At 59.6% G+C, this 15,741-nt stretch overlaps 1 protein-coding gene across 14 annotated transcripts in view; it reads right to left on the bottom strand.

The window, feature by feature from the left end:
- Positions 1–15,741, bottom strand: part of TSC2 (TSC complex subunit 2) — a 36,943-nt gene that overhangs the window by 1,312 nt on the left and 19,890 nt on the right. For 4 of the 14 annotated variants that reach the window (XM_032460171.1, XM_032460167.1, XM_032460175.1 and 1 more), the window contains 18 exons: positions 15,467–15,601; positions 13,837–14,026; positions 12,852–12,945; positions 12,507–12,609; positions 12,148–12,242; positions 10,772–10,900; positions 9,178–9,342; positions 8,755–8,907; positions 8,507–8,619; positions 7,763–7,978; positions 6,230–6,433; positions 5,479–5,547; positions 4,107–4,237; positions 3,084–3,583; positions 2,745–2,820; positions 2,408–2,494; positions 1,239–1,425; positions 791–930 (listed from right to left, as the gene is read on the bottom strand). In XM_032460171.1, coding sequence (XP_032316062.1) covers positions 791–930; positions 1,239–1,425; positions 2,408–2,494; positions 2,745–2,820; positions 3,084–3,583; positions 4,107–4,237; positions 5,479–5,547; positions 6,230–6,433; positions 7,763–7,978; positions 8,507–8,619; positions 8,755–8,907; positions 9,178–9,342; positions 10,772–10,900; positions 12,148–12,242; positions 12,507–12,609; positions 12,852–12,945; positions 13,837–14,026; positions 15,467–15,601 — 2,787 coding nt within the window. The remainder of the gene's footprint in view (positions 1–790; positions 931–1,238; positions 1,426–2,407; positions 2,495–2,744; positions 2,821–3,083; positions 3,584–4,106; positions 4,238–5,478; positions 5,548–6,229; positions 6,434–7,762; positions 7,979–8,506; positions 8,620–8,754; positions 8,908–9,177; positions 9,343–10,771; positions 10,901–12,147; positions 12,243–12,506; positions 12,610–12,851; positions 12,946–13,836; positions 14,027–15,466; positions 15,602–15,741) is intronic. The other 10 variants (XM_032460173.1, XM_032460176.1, XM_032460174.1 and 7 more) reach the window with 6 other exon arrangements.

Genomic DNA, 15,741 nt, shown 5'->3' with positions numbered 1-15,741 from the left:
CCAGGGTGCCATCAGCACCCATGCCTCAGGCCCCTCCTGGGTTTCCTACCAGCCACACACCACCTCCAGCTCTGCAGCACGGAGACCCATGCCGGCCGCCCCACAGGCGCTCCTGCCCTCTCCCCAATTCTCTGCCCCAAGCGCCAGGAGTCTGTGTTCAATGACTTCCTTTAAGGCTGCCTGTTACATTTAAAATAAACCCAAAGGCCTCTGAGGGCAGAATCTCAGGGCCTGGGCTGCACCAGACAACACTTGTTCAGCCTTATGGCTTTCCCATGGCCACTCGCCCTGTGACAAGCCACCTGGACTTGAGTCTGCCTCCTCCCCATGGGATCTTGAGCCCCAGCGTCTTCCTGGAGGATGGGGTGATACCGAGCCTACCCCAACCTCTGTGCGAGGACACAGGGAAGCCACAGGGGAGCAGGGCTCAGAATGTGGTGCTCAGATGTTGAGCACCCACCACGTGCCACAGACCCTGCTAGATACACATGCACATTAATTCAGTTCCTCCTCACAAGACCCGCAGCAGCAGGCACACAGGCTCCTTAAAGAAACCCACAGGGCTGCCGTTGTCCTCATTACAGAGAAGGACACAGGCTGGGGGGAACCCACTGGCAGTGGGTCCACTGGAGCGAGCTGTGCGCCCACGTGTCACCAACGCTAACCCAGTGGAGCTCACTGCCTCCACTCAACAGGCCCCGATAGGCACTTCCCCATGGAGATGCAGACCCAGCCAGGGTGCTCAAGAGCCAGGATAGACGCCTGCCCGCCCTGAGGGCCCCTCGCTCACTTTGATGGTGCCCAGCTTGAAGTCCTCGCCAGAGTCATTGTAGACAATGGACACGAAGTCATTGCCTAAGTGGCGCTTCTTGTCACAGCGGTGCTTGTCCACATCCTTGGTGGGCATCAGGGTGGCGATGTGGAAGACAGCTGGGGATGGGACAGGGCTGGGCTGAGTGAGACCCAGACAGGGCACTGGCAAGGGCTTCTCAGGCTGGGGTGGGCAGGGCCCTCTGTGCCGCTCGCCAGGGGTGCCTAGGTTTCTCCAGAGGTGACTGAGGGCCAATGGGAACCGCTTCCTCAGGTGCCCAGCCAGCGGCACTTGGCTCCTCCCACCAAGGGCAGGGCTCTCAGAAGCAGAGCTGCCAGCCCGATCGATCACTGCCTCAATGCCCAGGTTGGTGACCTCTGGCTGCCCCCTGAGCTGGGCCCACAGGAGGAGTGGGGAGGGCACACACCTTGCATGATGTCGTCATGCCAGCAGTAGGTGAACTGGCCGTCCTCGCCGCACACGTCCAGGCCACCCAGGTACACCTTATCCGGCTGGCAGTCCTTGAGCTCGATGAGCTTGCCCAGACCCGTCAGGAACTCCGTGTACCTGTAGGAGCCATGCTCGTTGGACAGGATGGCGAGCTCACTGTTATTCTGCAGGGAAACAGGAGCACAGTGGGTGGCACCTGCTCCTGGGCTGCCCCCATCCACACACCCTGCCCCTCCCTGGCGGCATTCTCAGGGCCCGCAGGCTTGTTGCTGCTGGGGTGCCAGGGGGTGGGGGTGACTCGTGTGGCTCAGCAGAGAGCCCTGCTTCTGCCGTTGACCTGATCCTGTGCAAGGCAGCTTCATTCCAGCCGTTGCCCAGGTGTGTCACACCGGCTTCCCTGTTCTCTTGTAACCAGTATGCCACTAAACTGGTCCAGTGCAATCATCAAAACACACCCAAAACCCTCAGCACCCCCACACCCCTACTCCTCCAGCCTGCCTACTCACTTGGACCACCGCTCAGCCTCCACCAGCTTTCCGCACAGCAGCCTGCATCCTTTTGATACTTAGGTAAAGCCCACTCAAACCTTTCGCTCAGAACCACCCGAGGCCCTCCCACTTCACTGGGAACCATCAAGGATCCACAAGGCTGCCCACGAAAGCTCCCCCATCATTACTTCCCACCCCCACCTCCCATCCTCTGCCCAGTCCTCCCTCTGCACTGGCCCCGGAACACACAAGAGGCACCCACCCTGGGGCCTCTGCTCCTGTGCCTGCAAACGATGCTCCCCCACACCTGTGCCCACACTCACCTCCCTCACTTCCCCCACATCTCTGCTCAGTGTCACCTCCTTTGAATCAGCAACACAAACAGCATGCTGCTCACACCTGCACAGGCTCCTGAGACCTGCCACCTCCTCCTCTGCATCCTCAGCACCCTGTGCACCTTGTGCTTGCACACTGACCTGTCATTCTCACTCCTGGGTCCCCGGCATGGAGCTCAACGGGCACCTGATGCTCTAGTGGTTCATGTGGTGACTGGGGTGGGGGGAATGAGGGCCCAGACCCCCACCCCCTACCGAGGCAGGGAAGCCACCCAGCTCTGCCCTGGCACCCAGACCGGCCCCTACCAGCCCAGCAGCCTCACCTGGCCTTCTCCCACATACAGGACGGCGATCTTGTGTGTGTCGTATGATGGGATCTGGTCAAGGAGCTGCACTGACCGCTCGAAAGACTGTATCCACAGAGCCCTGCCTGAGTCCACAGCAGAGGTGGTCTCCTGCCACCAGCCCCGCCCAGCCAGATGCTGTCCAGGGGAGGTCTCTCCTCACCCAGGCAGATAGTACAGGCTGCCGCAGGGACCTGAGGCTGCAGCCCTCTGCAAGCCTCAGCCATGGTCACCACTGCCCAGCACCAGGACACCCCATTGTGCAGCCCCACCCAGGTTCCAGGGGGACCCTGTTGGGGAGGGAAGGCCTGCCTACCTCATTGGGCAAAAGGATTGGCTTGTTGGACTCATCACCAAAGAACGGTGAATGGTAGAGCTGCAGAAACACAAAGCTGCAAGAGAAGAGAGATGGTGCGGGTTGGGTTTGGGGCTACAGGCCTGGGTCAAGGTCACAGCCAGTATAGTCACAGCCCATGTGAAGAGCAGCAAGGCCTGAGCCCCATCACCAAAGCAACTACCCTCTCCTGTGGCTCCAACCAGCCATGGGGCAGAGAACACAGGGACCTGTACCCCAGCCTGCTCCGCCCGGGACCCTCAAGCACCACATCCCCACAGGGAACATCCCAGCACTCCTGCCTAGGAGGGCGAGGCTCACCTGGGGTTGATGCCAGGCACCTTCTCAGTGTTGGAGGTCCCAGCTCTGCTCTTGAAGGCGTCCCTCTCCACTCTCTTGCCCCTGCGTGACGGCGCCGAATCAGAGATGGTGTAGCCTCGAGGCCGCAGGCCACTGGGGGAGCGAGGACAGCTGGAAGGCAAGGGACCCTCGGGCTGGGCGGGGCCCCGGCTCTGGCTCTCTTCGCCCTGGGCCGACCAGGAAGCACCTTCCCCATCCAAGATCCCTGACTGTGACCGGGCCTTGGCCTCAGGGCTCAGCCGGCCAACATCAGCCTTGTCCCCAGGGTCCCCAAGAATGTCCTGTAAGGTCTGCAGTTCAGGTGATGAGCTAGACTTGCTCAGGGGCTGCGAGGGCTGGAAAGCAAGGTCCACAGAAGGCCGGGACCCCTCAGAAGAGACAGCCCGCTCGATGGGGATCCCCCCAGCAGCCAACTCCTCTGCGTGGAAAGACTTCTCCTCCTGGCTAGAGGTGGAAGACGACTGAAAAAAACATACCCAAAGTAAACCTTCATCAAGAGGCGCACTGAGCCCACCTGAGGTTTATCTGGAGCCAATGGGACCCCACCTGTCCTCCATCCCAGGGCCACAGAGCCGCCTAGCACCAAGCTGATGGTCTCCCCTGGCCTGTCCTTCTAAAGCACCTGTCTGCGCCCTACACTAAGCAGAAAAGCCAAGACCCCCACAAACCAAAGGATACTAGCAATGAGGAGTTATACCCCTGATGGACCACTAGGAGATCGCATAAACAAGATGGACTTGGAAGCATACCCACTCATTTTTGGGGAGGTCTGTGGGGGTTATCGTGGCAAAAGACTTTCTGAAGATCAGAACAAATCAGTGATGTGCCACAAAGCCTGGAGTGGAGACCCTAAACCCTGCCCTCACCCCTCCTCCCCTCCCAGGAGCTGGAGTGGAAATCCAGAGCCCAGCATGGCCCTGGAGGTCTGCACGGTGAGCACCCACAGGGACCCTCAGGCTGTCTCTGGCCCTCAGCTGCACTCACCCTGCTGAAAGCTTCAGCGCGGTGATAGCGCCCATCTGTGCCTATTGCGGACTCGAAGTCTTCCAACTCGGGGGGCTCCACTGGCAAATTAGCCTCACCTGGACTTCCCTCCTCCAGAACTACCGCAGAGTCTGGAAGGACAGACAGTGCTACTGGGCGCCAACCTGGCCCCCAGGAACTCATGTGGCCTCAAGGGTAGCAGCTTTCCCCAAGAGGGCACTGTGGCCCCCAGCGGGGCCTCATCTAGGCTCTCCTTGTCTGTGGCTCTGAACCGCCCACTCCCATCAAGCCAGCTGAGGGGCCTGGTGTGAGCCCAGACATAGGGTGTCTCCTACATGGGCTCCCAGGAGCCAGGACGAGGGGGACATCTGGCTGCCCATCCCAGTGCCCACAGAAGCTGCCTCCGCTCCTCCAGCAAGGCAGAGGGGCAAGGGCAGGCCAGACCCCCCGTGCTGAAGGGACCCCCACCAGAGACAGGGCCTCAGCTCAGGAGCAGAGTCACGCCTAGACCAGCCCTCAAGAACTGGGGAAAAGCCAGAGCTTCTCCCTGACTGGCTCCAAGGAAAGGACTGCAGCAGAAGCCCTGTGTGCAACATGGGCCCAGGAGCCCACCTGGGGAGCGGAGGTTCACTTCCCAGTCCAAGCCGACATGGAGCTGGGTGCGCTAAGGAGAGGGCATGATGCCCCAAAGCAGCGTTTCCTGTGTCAGCGCCAGGGCAAGGGCCAGGGTGACAGAACGCAACCGAGGGTTAGCACAGCCCACGGTCATCGCACACAGCCCCGCACACACACAGTCTGTTAGATGCCAAGAGAACCCCTCTGCAGGCTGCTCGTTCCTAACTGGCTCCTGCCGCAAGAGGCCCCGGTAGGCTGCAGTGCCACGCAGGCCACACGCTGCTGGCCCGGGCCCTGGTGTTAATAGGCTGGAAGCTGGTCAGCAGGGCCCTCGGCCAGCCGGTGATGAAAGCAGACACAACCCAACTGTGGGTTGATAAAAGCCGATCAGACCACCAGGGGCGAGGGCAGAGTGAGCTTGGCTGAGCCCCAGGGCCAGGCTTGCCCCAAAAAGCTACCCTCTGCTGGCCTCTGCGGTTCAGCTGCCTGATTGTCTGAAGAAGTGGCTGCGAGGGCCCATGTGGCCTGGAACAGAGCTCAGCCACAGGGCGCAAGGCAGAGGGGGTTCCCGCTGGCAAAGCAAAGGCATTCTGCACAGACGTCCTCATGCGAGTCGGGGCCCTACTCCCAGAGGGCGATGACAGGCTCAGACGGGACCATGGAGGGATGATCGGATGAGGGACGATGAAACAGCATCTACGAGGCAGAGCGGCGCCCTGCAGCAAACACCGCTTTCCTTAAAGAGATGCACGAATACCTGCCCAGGAAATGCTCCTGTGCAGCTTTCCTTGGCAACTGGACTGGTACAGGGAGGAGAAAGAGGCCACTGCAAGGGAAACCATGAGCGGCCAATCAGCAGAAGGAGGGACTATGCACAGGTCGAGCAGAGAGGACAGGCACCACTAGTCCTGCACAGACCGAGCCTGGAGAGAGAGAGGGGAAGGCCAGCGACCGGCCAGCGGAGCAGGCGTGGCACACACAGGATCCCGGCTCTACAAGCTGCCTGAGTGGATGTTTGGGGAAAGGAGTACATCCCTCCTCACAAACAGAGGTCCTTGGCCTCTAAGTGACATCTGGGGCCATAAGGAAGACCAAGGGGCAAGGGGAGCCTGGAAGGACAGCATCAGCCCAGCCGGGCAGGGGCCCGAGTGCGCAGGCAGGCTCAGGGGTGCTCGGCGCATCCAAACCCAAACCCAAGCGGAAGTGTGGCCGCTTCCCAGAGGGCCCTCGCCAAGGTGGGCCCATGCCCACCCTGGGAGTGGGGTCAGCTGAGAGGAGCTTTGAGTCTGCTGCTTCACCGAACTGGGTCTGAAGGAAAGAGCCCTCCACTTCTCGCAGGAGCAGGCCCTGCTCTCAAGTGTCAGGGTCTGGTGCGCCGGCGTTCCTCCATGGCCAGCTTCCTCCCCACACCCGAGGCTGGTACCACCAAGGCAGGCTCAGAGACCCCACACTGGGCACATCCACCATCAGACAGGTGGGCGCCAAGTGGGAGCGGGGCCAGCGCTCACCTGTGTTAGAACGTGGGGGTGGGGGAGGCTTGGCTGAGCCAGCTGCGGGAACCGACAGCGACTTGTACAGGGCCGTGTCACGGCGCTCCTTGAAGCGCTCAGCGGCCATGAGGGCGTTGGACAGCTCCTGCAGGGGCATGTTGTTGATGTCCGAGGAGAAAGGGCTGAGTGGGTTCTCTAGGCTCATGAGCCAGCTGGTGTTCCCTGGGGAGGGGCAGCCAGCACTCCTCAGGGCTCAGGCCTACCGCCACCAAACAGCCACCCCCTCCCGGCCCACCCAGCAGCCCCTGCTGCACCGTCCTCTAAGGCACACGCCCAGGGCCTACAGGATGCCTCCCGGGGCCTACAGGGAACCTTGTGCTCAACCAGGGAGAAACAATGGGGGAACCAGGCAAGGTAGGCCCCTGGCTTTGCCCTGATGGTCCCACCTCCAGGCCCTCCACACCCTGAGGTTGGGGCAGCACCAGCAGCACCCACCTCAGTGCCAAGTGGACCTCAGCTCACAGTGTCTGCTGCCCCAGGTCAGCTCCCACACTCAGGCCAGAATTGGCCAGGCTCAGAGGCAGTGGAGCAGCAATGAAGGTAACTCAAAGCTGCAGACTCCTCCCCAAAGACGGGCCTGGGCAAGGCCCAGGGAGGCTTCTGGGCTCTGTCCACCCTTCCTCCCAAGGCCCAGGGTACCACATGTTGCCTTAACCTTTCTCACTGAGCATCCTTGCATCCCAAGCATCTCTCTTAGCCCCAATCCACCTCCCCACCGCCCCCAGGCCTTCTCCCCTAGTCTCCTGCCTCCCCCTTGCCCACTCCCTGACACACCAGGGCCCTCTCCTTCCCTTTCCCCAACAATCTGGCACTTGAGGCCTCCACTGGGCCCAGCATCCCATCCCTCTCCTCACCACTCGGCCACCACCTGCCCCACATTGCACCCAAGAGGCCTCCCAGGCTCTGGGCGTTGGCTTAAGTCCTCCCTTTTGCCTGAAATCCACCCTGTTATGGGCTGTGTCCCTCAAAATTCACATGTTGAGTCCTAACCTCAGGGACCTCAGAATGTGACTGTATTCGGAGATAATTCTTTAAAGTGATGATTAAGGTAAAATAAGGCCACAGGGATGGGCCCTGATCCACTCTGACTGGTGTCCTTATAAGAGGATTAAGACACAGGACAACCATGTGAGGACACAGTGAGAAGACACCCATATAAAAGCCGAGGAGAGAGGCCTCAGGAGGAACCAGCCCTGCTGACACCCTCATTCTGGACTTCCAGGCTCCAGGACCAGGAAGAAACACATTTCTATTGTTTAAGGTGCTTTGTTTGGCGGCCCGAGCAGACTAGCACAGGCCCCCTCACCACTCAGCCACCGGGGTCTCCCCTCCCACGTTCACTTGGCTCAAAAGTCACCTCTGAATGCTCCCGGGGCCCAGTCTGCCTGCCACTCACTCCTGTGTGGCTAAAGCCTTTATGTAGCTGTCCCACACTCACTATGTACTAACAGTGGCCCAGGCTGGCTGAGGGCAGGGCCATCCCCTAGGTACCTGTAGGCCTCCGAACCAAGATCTCCGCCCAGCCTTGGGTCAGCAGGGGTACATAAGCTGCCAGGTTAGTCTTCTCCTTCTGTGCCGGGAGCTGGGTGCTGGCTGAGGCCTTCTCAGGCTTGCTGGCTGGTGTAGTCTGGGAGCCTGGGGAAGTGGGGCTGCCTGGGAAGTGGGAGGCTGGAGTGTCCAAGGCACCAACACGAAGGCCATGGCCCCCTGAGCAGAACAGCAGGAGGGCTGGTGACCACCACTCACCCAGTGCAAAAGCCACCACCACAGCCCTGGTTGCTCCACCTGGGGCCTGAGCTGGCCAAGCTCCAAGCCAGTGCCCAAAGGCAGCTTGGCCTCCCTGGACATGGCCCTCTCATGTGGTCAGCCTCGGTGGACCCAGGGCAGCAGGACAGGGTCCCAGCACCTGGCCCTCAGTCAGACCATGGCTCATTTCAGCTGCGGCAGAGAAAGGCTCCAGGGTGAGCTGGGCTGAGGACTAGGACTGCTGACGGCTCATAAGAAACACTGGCCATGAGAACAAGCCCCCAGCAGCAAAGCGGGCCATGTGCACAGCTGTGCAGAAGGTACATGCTGCCCCCCACCGTGATGAGGGCTCAGAGACAGCAGTCCAGTTACTCAGGAACTGGGCTTGACCTAAAGCCAACTACCTTGTCCTTGGGTTCCCAGGGGCCTCCCTGAGTACTGGGACTCACAGAGGCAGCTGAGGGGAGACAGGGTTGGGCAGAGGCTCACCGGACATGGAGCGGACCCGGTCCCGGGCTCCACGGCACACCTGCTGCCCAGCCTGAGACTCCAGCTTGGCTGGCGCCTCCTTCGTCTGTCTCACATGCACGTTGGGGTCAGAGCTGAGGACAAAAGGGTCCCACAGAGCGGGACCGAGGTACTCTGTGGGTTACAGGCCAGTGCTGTCCCATGCAGGCCTGGGCTCAGGACAGCCACCATTGTGGTCAGGCAGGCAGGGGGTGGAAAGGTGCAATCACCTCAACTCTGGGCCACCCTGCAGCTCTCCTGAGTCCAGGCCCAGCAGCGACCGGGTCCCAGTCCCCACGCTTGTTGTCACAGTGACAAGCTTGTTCCCAACCAGCCAGGTTTTGGTCCTGCCACCGGCCAGGAGGAACTCTCCCACGGGAGACCTGAAAGCACAGGAGTGTCAGTCAATACTGGGCCTGGTGGGGGCTTTGGACGGGCATCTTGACTTCTGCAGGACCAATGACCACAGCATGCAGTGGGCCCATGTCCCCAGAGGAGCAGGAGTCTCAGATGTGCTGAGCTGCCTGGCCTGGCCCGCAGGAAGGAGCCCCATGTGCCACTCCTGCTGCCACTGTTTTGACCAAGTACAGTTCCAGAAGAAAAGCTAGGCCCTGTCCTCCTGCCCTGCCCTAGCCCTGGAGCCCGACTCACACCTCTTAGGGACCGCTGTGAAGTTCGAGAACACATATCTGGCCATCATGTCCAGACATGTTTCTGTGAGTTCCAGGTGGAGATTTTTCAAGTTGTCGTCAGCCTGCGCCATGGAGTTCTCATCTGCAGACCCTAAGCTGGCGCTTGTGAGAGATGTCTGGATCCTGCTGGAGGGAGGAGGCAGTGAGGTCAGGGTGCCGGTCAGGGGCCAAGTCATCTACCACCAAGGCCAAAGCTCAAGGCATGCATGTGCTGAGAGGGCTGCGCTCAGAAAGACTCGCCAGGGCGCATGGCCAGCTGAGCCACAGCTTGGCAAACCGAGTGGACACATCATCCTTGGGGGTGGGGTGAGGACAGGGGCTCGTGGGAGAGACCCAGGCCCACTTGTCGAAGGAGAGGCTTGGGAGATGGAGAGACACGCCGTCCCCTCACCGAAGCACAGGAGAGTCAAGTGACGGCTTTGTGGCAGAACAGCGTAGTCATGCAGAGACACAGAGACCACAGGACACATAGACAAAGATTGCATTCTGCCCACAGGGCCACCTCCCAGCGAGGACAGGGAGAGTCTGGGCTTCATGTGAGGCTCTTTACCCTCACACTAGGGCCACCCCAGCCCCAACCCAATGACCAGAAGAGAGGCCCGTGCAGGTTTAATTCTGATAAAAATTCCACGCCCCTTTTAGCCTGTCTTGTTCACGACAAGGAATCTGTTGGAAAAGAATTGAGAGGGGAGTCTCACTGAACACTCCCATCCAACCCCGGGCTCCTCTCCAAGTCAAATCCCACTTGGCAGAAGCCACCCAGAGGCTGGAGCCCAAGCCAAGTGTCAGTGAGGAGGTGGGTCTCCCAGTTGCCGAACACTGAGGGCCTGAAGGGGCTTCCAGGTGAGGAGACAGTGCAGCCTGGCCTGTCAGCACAAAGCAGGGACACCCCCCCCGCAACGCCCACCCCAAAGAGCCCACACCTGCACCCAGACACAGGGAGAAGTGATGAGGCTGAGTGAGTCCCTGGAGAGGCCAGGCCTCCTCTGCCCAGCCCCTCACAGGCTGGCCCCCAGCCCACTGCCCTACACAAAAGCCCCCATTCCCTTTCAGCTACAACAGAAAACAGATCTTTTCTAGGAAAAAAGCTCAAGAAGAAAGTCTACTAAGAGAATATGGAAGAAAAGTCAAACCCTGCAGGGTGTATTCCCCTCTGACATGTGTGGCCACTGCTTTGATTTGCAACGGCACCTGGCCTCCAGGCATGGCCCCTGGACACCCAGCTATGTCACAGTGGCCACCCTGCTTCAGGCTCCCAGGTTGGCCCCTGTGGATGCCGTGCAGAGGTTGCACGAGGCTTGGTGACAGAATGCAACCTTTCCACCCCTCTCCACCAGGCTCCCATGGCCCGAGGGCTAGGCCCAGCAGCACAGGCCCCTGTGGCCCAAGGGCTGCCACTCGGGCTCTCCTCCAGCACTGGCCAGGGAGGGCATGGGCAGGCGACGAGGTCATGCAAGCAGCCCCATGCACCGCCACCCGGGTGCTCCCGCCTGGCAGCGCCACTTCACGGGCCAAGCTCCAGGGTCTGAGCCCCCCGCCCGACAAAGCCCACTACCTGCGGACCACATGTTCAGACACACTGATGCTGCGGCACCGGAAGGCATCGGCTGCAGAACTTTCTTTGAATTCTTTCACGGGTGGAGAATTATTCAAGCCTTGTTTGGGGGGTCTGGCTATCCTCAAACTACCAGGTGAGGAAGGAAGGCCCAAGCCCCAGAGAGCCCAGCTCCCGGCAGGGGAGAGCAAGCCATTGGAGGGATGAAGAGGAAAGGTCACAGGCCACAGGGTCAGGATGGAGAGCCCGCGGGTGAGATGAACAAAAAACCATGCCAGAGGCCAGTTAGCAGGGGGAAGAAACAGAAAACAAAAATGCATGAAAATACATCTTGTAAACATGACTGAGAAAAAGTAAGGTTTCACGCATGATACCAAAACAAAGAACATTAGTGCAAATTAAACATGTGTGGATCGCACCACACGGCAGATTCCAGGCTGTGCTGACCAGGCATCCCGCCCACCCTGAGGAAGGCCAGCACCGCCCAGCTCGAGGCCAGGTGCTGAGGCCCGGAGGGCAGAGGTCGAAAAGAGGCCAGTTCTCAGCTCAAGGCCCCGGGGACCCCAGCCACCAGGACCTTGAGAGAACAGCTTCTGACTTTAGATCACACTGACCTGGTCATTCTGGAAAATGCCGCATTCCCACCTAGGGAAAGCCAAAAAAGCTTGAACGGGAAGGTGGGGGACAGGAAAGGGGGCAGCCGTTCAAATGAAATGCAAACAAGAACACAAGGCCTAGCACGGCTCTTTCCAGATTTGGCAAAAGCAGCTGTGATGGGAAAGAAGAGCGTGTCCCCCACTAGCAGGGGGTGGGGAGGGCTCTGCAGGAAGAGGCAACCCTGCCTGAGACTGGGCTGACTCCAGGGCCACGGGGCAGGGGGTCAGTGGGCCTGGGCTCCTCCCCTTCCAGCCCAGGTGTCTGGTGTGTCAGGAGTCACAGCTGCCCTGATGCAACCTTGGGCTTGTTTAGTGGACGGTCCCAAACCCAGATGCCCTAGAACTAGCACCTAAATCCCCAGCTCAGTGAATCTGTACTTGCCTGCTGCCCAAGCAGGCAGGACTGACAGCAACCCCGCCCGCAGGCTCCAGGACACAACAAAGCAGGCCACAGCCTTGGCTTGGTGAGGAGCAGCGCTGGCTTCTGCAGTCATGAGCTGGGCGTTTGCAGCCTTCACAGGCCCTGTCCTACCTCACAACCCCAGGGGGCCTTGGAGCCCTGCTGGGTCTGCACAGGAACGCCCTCAGCCATGACCATTTCCACTCCCTGGCCTGGGGCAGCCAGTCAGCCCCAGGCCTGTATGCACCATGCTGATCATAGGTCACAGCTAGCAGGCCTGTCCCGCCCCACTCCAGACCCGCCCACACTGGCCCCCGCACCTCTTGGGCCTCTCGTTGAGACTGGTGCTCCGTGCTCTAAAGCTGTCCTTCTCAGGGGTGTCATCAAAAGACAGGAGGACATTGGAGCGCAGACCCTAATGGAGTAGAGCAGACCTCAGCCAGGGAGGCACTGGCCCTCAAGGTTCCTGAGGGCTTCTTTCCCCTGCACCTGCCAATCCCGCCAAGGTCCGCTGTGAGCCTGCGACGGGCTGCAGGCCCAGGACAAAGGTGGCAGTGAGTTGTGTCCCCGTGGGGTTCCCCCACCTCTCGCCCCTACCCATCACTCTGCTCCAGCCATGGACAGCCAACAGCAAAGCAGGTCCTGGTCTGAACAAGGGATGTGGCCTCCAATGGCTCACCTTGGTGATATAAGGGACAAAATCCTTCCGGAAGGGCAGGCGGCACCTAATGAACCACATAGCTATGACATGATGGGCCAGGCACACGATGTACTGGTTGAACCTGCGATGAGAAGAAAAGGGAAGTGCTGAAGGTCTGGCTTGGCACCCAAAGGGGACGCGACAGGATCTGGGAGCTCAGATCACAGGTTCTAAGGCCACAAGCTGGTTCTAGGGCATGGAGGCCTGCGTGGCTTTCTACCCCAAGAGGCCTAGCCTCTGGCAAGCAGAGGCCTCAAGCTGGCCTGGACTACAACCACAATCAGGAGGGGCAGGGCCTCACAGGGATGCACAGCCAGCACTTACTTGGAGGGGTTGGTATACGGCAGGGAGATGGCAAACACGCTCGCATACTGCTCTGCTGCAAAGTTCCTGTAGAGGTGAGGCAGCCTGGCCAGAGCTGCGACACAAGGGACAGCCAGTAAGGATCCGAATCCAACTGGCCTGGTGAAGACAGGCCCATGGCCATGGCGGGGGCTGGAGTCACCGGGGTCCCATGCTGTGTTTCTAAAAGCCAGCACAGCCACTCTGACCCACAAGGGTGTCAAAGAAGTGAAGGTCGCAGCCCACCCCTGCCCCTGGACCTTGGCTCTCCATTCCCAGGGTGGGCTGACTAGGGTCTCCACGCCAAATCCGGCCAGTGGCCTCATTTTATGACCCACAAGCTAAGAATGGTTTCCACATTTTTAAAAGGCTGTAAACAAAAAGAATATGGAGCTAAGGCCATATCTGGCCCTTTACAGAGTGCCAGCCCTGCCCTGCTCCTGCTGTCCACAGGCCTGAGGGCCTGCTGAGGACCAGACACACGTTAGGATTCTGGGAAGGAAGGGGCAAGTGAGGTACCCTGAGCTCCCGGAAGTCACAGTTTGAGAGGTGAGCAAAACCCCTCCAGGTTGTGGTGTGTGCTGAGGGGGATGCAGAAGGGGCTCTGAGAGCCAGGCAGAGCAAAAGGACAGGGGGCACAGGAGGTTTCTGTGCTGTTTCAACTGACACTGAGAGGAAGAGAGAAGCCAGCCAGCGACTCAAAGGCCAGGAAGGAAAGCACTCAAAGCACAGGGGCAGGAGGTAGAAAAGCCCTGAGGCAGCAGAGGGTGGTGTGTCCTAGGTGCCCCATGTGGCATAGTGTGCTTACCTGCAGCCAAAGAGAGGTCGCAAAATGAGGTCTGAGAAGTCAGCACGGGTTGTTTCAGGTAAGGCATGACCCCAGACTCAAGGGTCCATCCCACTCACGCACACATACATACATACACACACATGCCCACACAGATACACACATCTGAAGTCTTCTTACTCGACAGGAACTCGAGGAGTGGGATGGCCATGCTGGCCGTGGCTGAGATGTGTGTGAGCTTCACAACCAAGACAGGCAGCGCCTTGATGATGATGTCCGGCATTTCCACGCTGCAGATGGCCAGGGCCACCACACACTGGCTGGCGCAGCGGTAGATGAGGCCTTGCTCCAGGCAGTACACCATCTCCCGCTGTGGTACAGCACATATGCCTTGGATCAGGCCCACCACAGGCCAGCCCTCTGTGCCCTTGCCCCTGCCCATGGAGAGCCATTCTGGTGAGCCAGGGCTTTGTCTCCCCTAACCCCACTCTAGAATGTTCTACAGAGGAGGCGGCCCAGATTTCAGAAAGCTAGGTGCCTTATACCAGGTCCCTGAGTGCCGAAGCAGCACCACCACCAGCAGCTGACCCCACCTGAACTGACTGGGCAGCAGGGCTGCTCCCATCAGGTGCTGCCTGACACCTCCCCAAAGGCCAACACAGGGAGGGTCCCAGCTGCCCAGCCACCCTGGAGCCAGGACATGCTGGGTCCATCATCCTCTTGGTTCTGGGATCCCCAAATGACTGGCCTTATTGCAAGCGGAGGCTCTGGCTGACATGGCAAAGCCACCAGGTCCACAGCAATGCTGGGCAGAGTCCTCCATGAAGACAGCACAGCAGGAGACATGTGCCAGCTCGGGCCACAGCCTCAGGGCAAACCACCCAGTAGCTTACAGTCCCTCGGACGATTCTGACTTTCTGCAGCCAGTCCCACCCCTCAGAAATACTTTGGGCCTCGAGGGTTCTTGGGGAACCTTCAGCCCAGTATGGCCAGCTACCCACATAGAGCACAGCCAGTGAGAACGAGGCCAGGCCACACAGGAGGAACTGGAGCTCACACTCACCCCAGGAGTTGGGGTGGGGAGTTAGGTGGACAGGGAGGGGCTGTCGAGCATGAGTTCCTGGCAGTGCTATGATCAGGAGCACAGACTCAGGGGCTGGGCAGGCCTGAGTCTGAATCTAGGCCCCTCTCCTTGCTGCGGCCTTGAGTGAGCTACCTGACCTCCCTAAGACTTCTGTTCCCGCATCAATGAAGGCGGAATGACAAAAAAAAGTGCCGGAAATTTGAACAAGAGACTAATGGTGATGGCTCACTGCAGGCCTCACACCCAGCAGTACAGAATAAAGGAAACAAGCGTTACTGGGCATGCATTTTGCACCTGATGATGGATGTGGAGGTAGATGGAAGTTGGGGGTCCTCGGCCCAGCCACCCTGCCTCTCAAAACAGGCCCAGCTCTGCCAAGTGGCATAGTACCTATCCTACAGCTGTAGCAAGGACAAGCCGGGCAATGCTCCTCACAAAGAAAACAATGCTGCATGTTTGTGGAGGAGGGGACATTCAAGTGCTCTATTAAGCCCACACCCTTCAAAAGAGAACTCAGGAGCACCAGTGAGTTCAAATGCCTATGGTCCCAGGCTGGGCCAGAAGGCAGGGGTGCAGCGGCCACACAGGGAAGCAAAACCAGCCGCCCTCGCCCTAACAGCCACCCAGGTTATTGGAGAATGTTGGGCCCATTTGGCTGAAGCAAATATCCTGGGGCATCCTGGGGACCAGGCTCTGAAAGCCCAACTGCCCTCTCCCATCTAGTACCTGTCTGGTTTTGTCCAAGTAGTGATGGTAAGAGATTAACGCCGTCAGCACGGGAACCACAGCGAGATGCAAGTCAGTCCTAGAGAACCCTTCTGGGGTGCCTCGGAGCCGTTCAAGTGTCTTGGGACCTGAAAGCTAACAACCAAGTCCCAGATGTGAAGCCCGGCCCGAAAGCAGGTCAATCATCTGGGTAGCCGGCAGGGGAGGGTGGCAGGGTGCAGGGAGGCCCTTGGGAACATAGGCCCAGCGGGAGGAGGGGTCAGTGGTCTGCCTTT

The sequence above is a fragment of the Camelus ferus genome, chromosome 18, assembly GCF_009834535.1.
Source record: "Camelus ferus isolate YT-003-E chromosome 18, BCGSAC_Cfer_1.0, whole genome shotgun sequence".
NCBI lineage: Eukaryota > Metazoa > Chordata > Mammalia > Artiodactyla > Camelidae > Camelus > Camelus ferus.
The sequence above is the reverse complement of the archived record's forward strand: the minus strand, read 5'-3'. Positions and strand labels throughout refer to the sequence as shown.